Source organism: Triturus cristatus, chromosome 8 (genome assembly GCF_964204655.1).
Source record: "Triturus cristatus chromosome 8, aTriCri1.1, whole genome shotgun sequence".
Classification (NCBI taxonomy): Eukaryota; Metazoa; Chordata; class Amphibia; order Caudata; family Salamandridae; genus Triturus; species Triturus cristatus.
In genome coordinates, this window is record NC_140591.1 from 525976781 (window position 1) to 525988802 (window position 12022).

Consider the following 12022-nt stretch of genomic DNA (forward strand, 5'->3'; position numbering starts at 1 on the left):
TTAGAAGTGTTGAGGTGAACCTCTCTGTCTCCCCTCTTGTTTTAAGATAGATGTAGATAATGTTTTTAAAAATAAGTCGAGGTTTTAAGTTGCCACTGACGAGATTGAAATTCAGATTTAAGCAATGTGTACAGTGAATTTGTTCTATTGCTGGTCATTTGCTTACTAGAAATATGTGTTTTTTTATACTTTGTTCCAGAGCCTTTCAAAACATAGCCGTTGCAATATTGGGACTGAAGGTGGGCCACCCCCATTTGTGCCTTTTGGACAGGTAAGACTGGCAAACCATCATGTTAAATAATATTCAACATCTGAAGATGGTGAATTAAAGACAAATGTTTTTAAGTGGCAAGCCGCTTCATGTTGTGTTCTTCGATTTTATGCTTGTGCCAGACTGCATTTGAACATGATCCCTGCATTGACATGCCCCTTATTAAATAGGATATTATGATAGTTCGAATTGTTGATAGGGTTTTAACAATTAAATCAAAGATGTAATTATCTTTAATTTATTTCCTGAGGGCGAGAACAAGAATTTGTAATGTTCTGCTTCTCTGCCTTTCGAGCGTGTAGATGAAATGCAAAAATGTTTTTATAGCCTTAGGGAAACATACATTTCTGGTTGGGAATCCTAGGTGGTGCAACAGTATCTTTTAACTAAGATTTGGAATCTTCATAGGGATCATAATGTTTAGTGGGAAGTGGATTTTTGTACTAGTTGATCTCTTTTTTTAACCTAAGATTTGGTACCGGGAAACTTTTCTTAGGTCACTTATAACACCCCCGCTTATCTTGAAGATTTGGGAAAGTAAATGGTGAGGGATTAAGTAGGAGCAAGATTCCATCTCCTCCCACTTTTGTCACCCTTCTATCGGTGCATAGGTTTGTGGATGGTCTGTGAGAGGGTGGGTTAAACAGCCCAGCCTCTATCGCCCATAGTCACCCATAGTCTCACAGTCCCCTGTAGCTAGAAGTCTTATGTATGTGGGATGGATTAGAGTAGAAAGTTAAGTGATTGGAAAGGCTCCTGGGAATTTCACCCCCTGCCTTGCCTTCCCACCTTTCTGGCACCTTTCAGGCACATCTAATGTTATCAGAGATCCCAGCAACGCAAGGGAAAGGGTCAGGCTGCCGAGATCCATTATCCTTGTTCCAGCAAGCTAGTTGCGTCTTTATCTGTTTTGAAAAAAATTGTATTTTTTTCAAAACAAAAACAATTGTAGTATATGGTCTGAAGGTATCTAATAATCAAACATATATATTGTCTACTGTTTGTTTTAGCAATGAGATACCAAACAATAGTACTGGGGTGGTCACCTCACAACACATTTCACTAGACTTAAATTTTCCTTTTTGCACATTATAGTTCCACCAGTGCTGTACTTGTCCTCTCAGTTGTCTAAAACTCAACAGATTTCGCTCTGTTCATCAAACTTCTGTCGATTTTGCATCCATCCATCCAGACCTGGCCTTATAATATACCTATTCCTCAAAAGTCCAGTAATTTGTGTCAGTGCACACAAATTCTTCATCGGGCCCTTGTCTTGGAGTCAGTAGATTGCTATGTATTTTTGCCAACAACAAGCCTAGTAATTCTAGTCTGAAACGCACATTATCTTTCCTTGGCTTTTGTGGAAGATTGTGATGCATCGGTTGGGACTTTGAACTATCAAATTTCCTACCATTCTCGTCAGTTGAGCCACTATTGACTCCCAAAACTCTGCCACTACTCTGCTTGCTCGTATATCTCTCAAAACACCAACGCCACTGTTCATGCTCATATCAAATAAAACGTATCCAACTCATCCATACCACACATCAGGCAGCTAGGGGTATATCTTGTGATTAATGGCTGGCTTCTGGAATGCTTTTCGCTTTCTTAGTATATTCCAGAGCCCTATTACAATCAGCATCTATAATCAGCACCACACATTCTCTCTCCCTCGCTGAGATATCCCACAGCCCATGGCTGGCAGACCCCCTTTTGTACTTAATAAAGAAAAGAGCAGTTGACCTAACTGTCAGTGAATAATTGTTTGGTGCCCTACAAGGGAACCAATTCCACATTTCATGTGCTTCCGCAGACGCTATAGTACATAGCAATAATGCACTCTTCACACTGGCATCTGTGGTCTGGCCCTGTCAAAGGTTTGAAAATCTCACCATCATAAATATCGACCCTTGATATATATGTCCCTCATCTGTCCACCCAGTCACCATAACCTCTGAATATATGTTAGAGCAGTCTTTTAAGTCACCATAATGGTGCATTAGCAGCAAAAGTGTCATTTTAAGCACTTCCTTAGCAGTCCAGTCAATTAGAGACATTGAGGTAACCACAAGTTTAATGCTGGAGCCTGGTTCTAAAAGAGTCGTACATTGATAACTCATCTCCATATTGAGATGGCTGCTCACTTCTATTTTGCGTTACCTGGTGGTTGAATCAGCAATCCATTCTTGTAGGTGTGCAGTTGAGAAACCAGATATTAATATTCCATATGAAGAACTTCCAAACCACCTTTTTCATAAGATCTTCATTTGGACTCAGTCAGGCGCCAGCCAATTACATCGTGGTAGGTAAACTGTCCTGTTCCTAAGCTACTCCTCTGGAGATCGCCCAAACAAATTCCCTGAAAGGTGTGCAATGGTGTTCCCTGATTTGTATTAGAAGAAGCACCAAATTTAGGGAGTTGCATATTTTTACAGTAAATTGCTAATATGATCAAAGTTCATCTAATTCTGGTCTCCTCAATCAATATAAAAAGAACATGCAAGTGCTCCATGTGATGGGACAGTGTTGGGGATCAGTAACCTACGTGTAGGAGTTCACAGCTGAACAGTGAAAACCGGAGAAAATGTTGGCCGTTTATACAATTCTTTTTGAAACACCTACTGCAGTGGTAGTTTAGGTTTATTAAAGGGCAGGGTTTTGCAGATGAAGACTCTGTCCTTAAAAAATGTAATTGGGGTCGAGACATTAATGTAATCAATTTGTTGACTTGAAATTTCATATAAAATCATGGGGTCCGAACTAACACATGTACTCTTCTCTCAATTTTTTCTTGTTTGTGTAAAGACAGTAAAAAGCTAATTTTTTGATGTTGGAGATGACTGCTTAACTGGTGAAGTCTTAAAACAAACGTTCCTTTTTTTTAGATGGTACTTAACACTGTCACTTCAGCTGATTTGTATTGTAATTCCTTCCAATTTTGGTGGGTACAAGAAGGAAAGTGCAAAGGGATCAAATTATTTTAGCACAATCACCAGCTTAGTCTCTAGATTATATCAGCTGGCCAGTTAAAGGCTTGCAAAACTGAGATAGTTCCCAAAAGGGCAGTATCTTTGAAATCTAGTAGTCTGAGTAGTACAGAGCCAGACTCACACTAGCCTTTACACATGATTCAGTATATTTTGCTAACATTTACATATGATTCAGTCACTAAAGGCATATGGCTGCACGGAGCATGCGTGAGAAGATATGTTGCCTGGGTAAATAAAGAAGGTTTTTGAGTTCTATAAATTCCGGACATGCAGCTCCAGTATTTTTCACTTGAATGTATTCTGGGGGAAATGGAATGGACGTATGATAGCTTAATGGAGCTGAGCGCTTGCTGTTAGAGATCTGTCTTCAAGTAATAAGAACTTATAACATACAAACGAATAAAAAACAATATTGTATACAACTATATTTAGAAATAATGATGTAAAGTACTTTGGAAAAAATTATATTCTTGCCTTCAGTGCTTTGTCCCACAAAATTGTTGACTTCCCAATTCTTTTTACATGATATTTGATGTCAATCAAGATTTTCGAAACCACTCCCATCCCATCCTCCAGCTGTGGCGGATGTGGACCAGATTAGTCAGGCCATACAGCAGAGAGAGACCTTCATGGAAAACATTCTGCAGGTTTTCAGGATGATCCCGTTTGCTTTGGTCCCCATGGATCCATCGGGCCCCAGTCAGACTTCTGCTTACAGGACCTGCCCCAACAAACACATAAATCGTTGGGCCTCTGTCCCGGTACCTGCTTGTGCCACATTATGCTTTCACTCCTTTGCCAAAGGCCATGTTGGTTCCTGCCAGGCCAGTGCTGTCCTCTGCTGTAGAGGCGATGTTCCTGGATCTGACCACTAATCCACTTTTACATCTGGAGCAGAGTTCAGCTTGTTCTCGGATGGTGAGTCTTGTTAAGAGATCACGAAGAGACAGCCCTTGGTATAGGAAGATTGTTGGGCATTGCCTTTACCTCGACATCTATTTTTCTGGCATCTTGGTTCCACGTTTGATATGAATTCAGATGGCAATACAAGGTATTCAGAAAGTTTTTCGTGAAGAGGATTCGGAATTAGAGACAGCAGACATTTTGCTCCCACCTCTGTATACAAATGCGGGTCTTTATTCCTACCTACATAATGCAAGTGGCCTTGACACTTCACCTGAAATGGAAGTGAACTCTCCATCGTGTCCCCCTACTAAGGTAAATGCGTCTTTTGTGGTGGTGGTTCCGGAGAGCCTCGGAAGGGTTGGAACTAAAGTTGGCCACCTGTGGAAACCAAGATTAACTTGCTTACACCGGTCTTGCCAAGACATTCCACTTGAGAGACTCTGCGGCCTCAAATTAATCCCTGACACAGAGGCTTTTACTGAGGCGTGGGCAAAATCATGTTCAGTACGCAGATCAGTTGTTCCACTGCTCATCTCCATACACCTGCTTCTTATAGTTCAGACTTCGGCCAGCAAGAATCTGAATTCCTTCCCAGCTGCCCTGCTGACAGAAAATCAAAGCATATTGACATGTTTTCTCTTGTGCTAGTTTGGCATTGAGGCCTCTGTGTTGTTGCTTGTTGGGGAGATATGCCTGCCTTCTGGTATATGTATAGTGACATCTTGCTCTCCCTCCCTGACGAGTTTATAATGCCTTTGTTCAGACAGTCCATGATGCATAGGATGCAGCCTGTCTTCGACCCTACAGACTGTGTTGCCTGTGCTATGGGCCCCAGTGTGTTGATTCATTGTCATTTCTCGATGCACACCAAAGGATTTTTTGGAGTTCTACCAGCATCCCTTAACGACATGCCGTTTGACGGCTCCAGGTTGTCTGAGTAGAAGGCAGATTCTACATTTGAGTGATTCAAAGATAACCATGCCATGTCCCTCTTCTTGAGCTTACGATCTCCGGCCCACCAGCTTCACCAACAATAATGGAGATTTAGAAGTTATGACTGGGGCCCGTGCCTTCTGCCAGAGGCAGCTATCTCCGCCTGATCAGCAACTCATTCAACCCTTTTGCGGCTCATGTGGAAGTGCGATGGCAGAGGCCGTGGTCACCATCAAGGCCAGTCCTCTTCCTCGTTACCAGCCACGACTGCCTCCAAACAGCTCTGATTCTTTCTCTGAGGCTCAACTGCATCCAGTAAGGTGTAGAATTTATTATTGTCTGCTTGACTGGCCAGCTGTTAACTCAGACAAGTGAGTCCTGCAAGTTGTTTCACACCATTCCTTTACTGCCTATTCCATAATGCCATGTCCCCCCACCCATCTCCCTTCCTGTTTTGATTAGACTTCAGCAGATCTTGCCCACCTTGACAAAGAGGTTCAGCTGTTGCTGGCCAAAGGCACTATAGGGAGGTTCTCTAAGAGGGGCAAGAGATACTACTCCCATTACTTCTTGGGGCCCATGGATGACAGCTGGCTCAGGCAACTTATTTTCCTGAATACCATCATTTGAAAAGACAATTTCAAGATGTTGGCTCTGGCCCTCTCAGGCCGACATCCTGGGAATTGGATCGTGTCCTTAGACTTGTAAGGCGCATATTTTTAAGTACCTGTTATGCCGTTCTACAGACGTTTCATTTTCTTCATTGTGGTTGCGGTACAAATCCAGTTCACCATCATGCCCTTGCCCCTCACCTCAACTGCCCTGGGTATTGACAAAGGCGATGGCAGTGGTCACACTCATCTTTGCAGTTTAGGCGTACACATATTCTCATACCTCAATGACCGGGTGGTAAAAGACAGACTTGCCTCAGTCAGCCATGGACACTGGTGAACGACTGTCTCTCTGCTGTCCTCACTGGAAATTTCCATCAGGGTGCGAAAATCCCATCTTTTCCTGGCGCAGGTCGTTTCTTTTATAAGGCTGTCCTGGAATAAGTGGTGTTCAAAGCCATTCTGTCTCGGCAGCGTGTCTAAGACATTCATGTTATGATCCCGATGTTTCAGGCTTGTTTCTGTGTTCATGTGGACAGTTCTGAACCTTGTTCATGTGTGGATCTTTCTGAGGCTTATTGGTCTCTTTCCCTCATTTATCTAGCTAGTGCCCCATGCCAGGTGACATGTGTGGGCTCTGCAATCTAACTTCTGCTTCCTTTGGGCCTGTACTGGGGATGTGTCTTGGATAGTGTCTGTGTTTTGGAAAAGGCAGCCTCAGTTTTTTGGTACTAACCTACTCAGACTATTGCGACAGATTCATTATGTCTGCATTTTGGGGGAGGGCACTTGGGCAAAGTGGAGCTCAGTTGGCCTCTGATCTCCTGTGCATGTAGCAGCACCGCATCTATTGCCTCGAGTTATGTGTCATCCAGTTGGCTTCAAAGGCATTCATGCCATCCTTCAGAAGCAAGCACGTTCACTCGGGCAGCTAGACTGCCACATAGTACTGCAACAAGCAGGTTGATATGGGGTCATGGGTAGAGATTCTGACAGTGGCTGGGCTGAACCTTCAAGGGATAGCATCAACATTTGCACTTTGCTATATCTACCTCTTTAGAAGGACCTGCTGTCTCTACAACAGGGCAGGGTTCTTCATCCCAATCTCCATGCATTCTCCAACATTGTCATGTTTGGGGATTGATCGGAAATAGCAGACTGGTTTTGATCTACCTGCAATCATGGACGATGTTACCACGGCTGCTTCCCACCCATCCACCAAGTGGATCTAGTCTGGCTACTGGTAAATATTTGTGGCCTGGTGCAAGAACCTCTGGTCCATCAGCTTCATGCAAAGCTTTCTTATATGCTCCTATTATTTCTGTTCTTTGCCCAACTAGACTTTACCGTGGGCACTGTTAACATTTACTTCTCAGCCCTTTCAGTCTTTCCACAGTTACCTGATTAGCCGTGCTTATTTAAGTCACCTGTTGTAATGTTTTTTTTGAAGAGACCTTCTTATTTGTTCCTTCCTGCACCTTTTTATTATGCCACAGTGTGGGACCTTAATTTGTTTTTGCACTCTTGATGTGCACACCTTTTGAGACCCTGCACGGTTGTTCTTTGATATTGAGGAATTAACGTCTATTTTGCAATCACTTCTGCACATCTCATGAATGCATTGCAGGTGCCGTTTCTACAACTACCATACACCATCTTCTTCACAGAGAGGTTGGAACTTACGACTTAGGGGTCCTTTCTACTATATATGGTGGTGAAGTTTTTGTGGTACAATCCATCACATTCCTTGTTTGTTTTTCCCTGCTGCATCCTTCTAAGGAGAGACTCCAACAGAAACTTAGGACACCCTTAGTTTCTATATTAATAAGACTGAGGAGCATCGACTGTACAACTGTTTGAGTTTTTAGTTGCAAAGATGGGAATGGTGGTCCAGATACAAACCGTGTCCAGATGAATCGTTTTTTGTATAAATATGTGCTACGCCCTGTCTGATTAGGAGCCTCCTTGGGGGAGCCTAACTGCTCCTTTCACCAGAGCTAAAGTCACCACTACAGCTTTAGCTAGAGGTGTTCCTGAGCTAGACATCAATTAGGCAGCTCTGTGGCCAGGCATCCACAGCTTCACCAGACACTACTGCATTGACTCTCGGGTCCACATTTTGCCGCTCAGTACTGCTGGAGTTTGTTACTAAGTCTGCTCTTCCGACTCACCATCTTTGGGAGGGTACTTCTTTGGTATATATGCTAAAGGTGAGGAGCCTGCTGTTAAAAGGGTCTTTCAGTTAAACAAAATACTTACCTTCAGTAACACTATCTAATCCTTCCATTCCACTTTCATTGTGTAGAGAAGGAATCTTAGGAATTTGCTACATTGCCAGAGTACCAGGTTGTAAAAGAACAACTTAATGTATTAGCACATATGGGACCTGTGACTCAAAGCCAAAGTGCTCTGGTACCTTGTAGTCTCCCTTCAGTAACAAGTCTTCTATCAGGAAATGGTACATACTATGGAATATTGCCAAATACCCACAAATGCATGGTGGATGTCTTCCAAATTCTCCTTGTATTTCCGCAGTTTATACAATAAGACAATAGATGTATGACAATGTCAAGGCGCAAGGGAAAAGGATATGGCGATCATCTCAAAGTGCAGAGGAGACACCAGCTGGAATTGCTGCACTGACATGGTGGGGATGTGGCTCCACGGCACCTTCCTGATACAAATTGGTACCTCCAAGTCAACTGCAGGCTTCCAGAATGGCCACGTGTCATGAATGGGTAACAGGTCGAGAGAGTGCGGAAACAAGCCATTCAGCTATCTAAGGCTGCTGTGACCTTTTAAGTATGGTGAAAGGACCACTCAGAACCAGATCATTTGGTAACTGGCATTTGGCAAATTCTTATAGCGTGCGATGCATGAGGTTGAAAAGTACATTTAAAGCCATGATGTAGCCCTCTAGCCGTGCTGTTTGGTTAGTGGCCCCATGACACTCTCCCACACCCTCTCCATCCCATACCAAAAATGTTGGTGTCTGCTACTTAAGAGGTGGATTACAGTTGATCAGTTTCATGATGGAACCTAATGTTCAGTTGCCCGTTATTAGTAATTTAGCTCCCCCCCCCCTTTCATCTAGCATCTCTCTGCAAGCTAGCAGATCCTAATTGTCCTTTAATCTATGCAGTTCATCATTGACTGCAGTGGTATTCACAATGGAGTTTGTGCTACCAAACCATTTCTCCAAATGTCCCAGCTTGCGTCATCTTGTCTGATGTGTATTGATAGTCTCCAACTCCCCCTCCACTCAGGCCTGTATCCAACTTAGTAACCGAATAATTTGTGCAACGTGATCTGGAAGTGTGCATGTAAACGTACACTACTATCAGTCTTACTGCTACCATGGTGGCAGGCAAATACATATCATTCTGAGGCTAAAAATAGGAAGTTTTACCAAAGGAAGTGCAGCTCTGGCTTTCCCTCTGCTGTTCTAAAGCTGAGGTATTTAAAATGATAGAATTAGTCACTAGGGCATCCTATGTAGCCCACCGTCCAAGGCCTCGCACAGAGGCATCCTTTGGCTGGATACATTATATGAATACTGCTGTGTTAACCTCCTTCATGTAAACCTTGAGGCTAAATTTTAGGAGTCGCTTTGTATGCAGAAGGGATGTATCTGGCTATAAAGAAATAACAATGTTGTTAAGTACGGTACTATTTACAACACATGCACATGGAGCCCAGTTCATTTTCAACTAGGTAATACAAAAGCAGCATTCTTCTATGTCTACCGATCTGTTCCATAACACCATAGAATTTGGATTTTTCATTTCTCAAAAACACGAAGTGCAATATTGTCAGCATCCTTAGGGTGAAAAATATAGTTTATCGCAACATCAGTTTCATTTTCAGAAGTCCACAGCTCCTGTGAAAGTAATTCTATATTGCCACGGGACTGATGAAAGAAAAATAGTACATAGTTCTTCCACAGTAGCAGACGGCCAGTCCAACAACTCTGAAAAATAGAACTGTTACCCACTCCCAGTTTGGCCCGAAATTAGGAATTGACCTTTCTTGGTCAGAGGGGTACGGGTGAAACCGTATATTTTCTTGATTTTGTAGTGGCATACTTTTCTCTATGTAGTAACAAATCCTCTTTGCTATGCAGTTATTAGTTAGTCTGGGGAGAGGTCTCCTACACCTGCACAGTAGATCTCAGTTCTGTCGTCTAAAGGAGCGGATTTTTTATTTTTTTAAACCGTGAGAAGCCTAGATTAAGGACTGGAGGCCTTGGTGTTTCACTGAAGTGTTTGCGTTGAGAAATACCAGATATGGTCCTTTCCACCTGCATTGTATTGCGGTCTTTTCTCACGTGCACTTGTAGATGTGCCTGTCTCTGCTGTAGTGGATGACCGTGTTCACTGGCCCCCTTTGACAAGGCGTGCGATACCTGTGAGTGGAAACTTTTAATACGTGATTAGAGCTTGGCAGTAATTATGGAACATTATAAAAAATTGAGGTATTAGTTGAGCAGATGAGAGCCCCACTCAAGTAATAAACGCAATCCTTGTCATGGTGAACCATAAGCGCGGGCCTGAGTCTACCTTCTCCAAGTCCATGCGAAAAGCCTCAGCTGAAGTTCCTGGTTGGTGGGGGCCACAAGGAGATTGCTGTTGGTGCAAAGGGCATGAGTTTCGCATTGGCAGGAGATGCAGGCTGTTGCTGTTTGCAGCAAAGAGAAAGTCACAGTTGGAACTCTGCGTTGGCAGGAGAGACTGTGACCATTGCTGATATGTGGATCCCACTCATGAAGAGCCCTAAACTTCTAGATTTTCACCTGGAGTGCAGATATTGTAGATTTGAATCAGGAAGAGTAAACTCTGATGCAAGCTAAGGGTCCTGGACCTGGGGGCACCTTTTGAGGGATCAGGACTCCACCAGAGGCCAGCTGCAGGGCTCAGGCATGTCCAAGGGGTGCTAGTCATCTGGGCAATTGCAGAGAGGCCTCTGGAAGCTTATTGTGTCCCTGTAGCTGCAACAGGAGGTCAGACACTGACTGATTGAGTCACTTCTGGGAATCCTGGGTTCAAGCCAAGTAGGTCCAGTCGTCATTCTTCAGACAGCAGAGCAGTCCTCCTTCAGAATCCTCAGCTGGTCCAGGATTGTTCTGATGAAAGGCTCTGAAGTTGCCACATTTATACCTAGTGCCAGCCTTTGTATGTAGTGTAGGGTGGGGGGTGAATCCCTGGCCTACTCACAAACTTGGTTCTGGTCAGTTCTTTTCCTGGATTTGGCTCCAGGCTTTCTAGGGTGACAGAGGCAGGCCTGGTGTCAGGTTTCTTTGTGTGTGCTGCAGGCAGACTATTGAAGTGTAATCGAGGCGGAACACAACTCCTCCCCAGCCATATTGCCAGGAGCACCCACTCCCTCAATACCCAGACTTCTTTGGTCTCCATGTCTGAAAGAAATACACAACACACACCAGGAGAGCCGTTCACAATTATGTGACCCTGGGTACTGGCAGGCAAGGACATTTTGTTTAGGCAGGAAAATGCCAACTTTCTAAAAGTATTTCTCTATATGTTCTTGTTTGCTGCAAGGGTTCATGCTTCAGTATTGGTGACTTACTCAACCACCTGTGCGAGAAAGGCTCACAGCATACTCAGTGTTGAGTGAGCCGTTGTAATTCCTTGAACATGAGTCATCAACGTAACAACAAATTGTGGCTGTGTGACTGATTGTCTTTAACATCTGTGCGGACATGACAATTTTCGCAGTAACAGAAAAAACAACGCTGGCTATCAGGATGGATGGAGATGGAAAATAATGTAGGACACAAGACTACAGCTGTGAAATAGGTTTCCATAGGAGTGCTGCATGAAAGAATGGTGGCAGGAGTTGAGTCAACCGGCAAAGCAGGAAGAACAACTTCATTAACGGCTCACAATCTTGTAAAAAGCAGTAACATTCCCTTTCAGTTTATTTTAACTGGTAAAATAGGGGTATTGCACTTAATGGTGGTGGGGACTATAATCCCCTGGGTGTTGGGGAATCCAATGTAGGTTGAATACAGTTCTCTGCTTCCTGGCAAATAAGGTATTCGGATACCCAGTGGCAATGGCTTTGCAGGATTTAACTGGATGCTTCCTGGTTGGACAGAGTATATTTTCTTCCTGACTTAGTGTGCATGGGTGGACCAAAGGAAAGTGAGTACCATATGTAAAACATTTTGTGTTGCTACAGGGGAAGCTTGATCAATGACATAAGGAAGAAGATGGCAAATTAATTTTTCGCGGGACATATTGAAACACCCCATCAGTGGTACAATGATTGGCATACCTCAATTTACAGAGAGC

General features: G+C 43.5%; 1 protein-coding gene across 1 annotated transcript in view; it reads left to right on the forward strand.

The window, feature by feature from the left end:
• TDRD3 (tudor domain containing 3) overlaps positions 1 to 12022 on the forward strand; it is a 681208-nt gene that overhangs the window by 349878 nt on the left and 319308 nt on the right. Inside the window, exon 6 of the mRNA XM_085621988.1 lies at positions 200 to 271. Coding sequence (XP_085478114.1) covers positions 200 to 271 — 72 coding nt within the window. The remainder of the gene's footprint in view (positions 1 to 199; positions 272 to 12022) is intronic.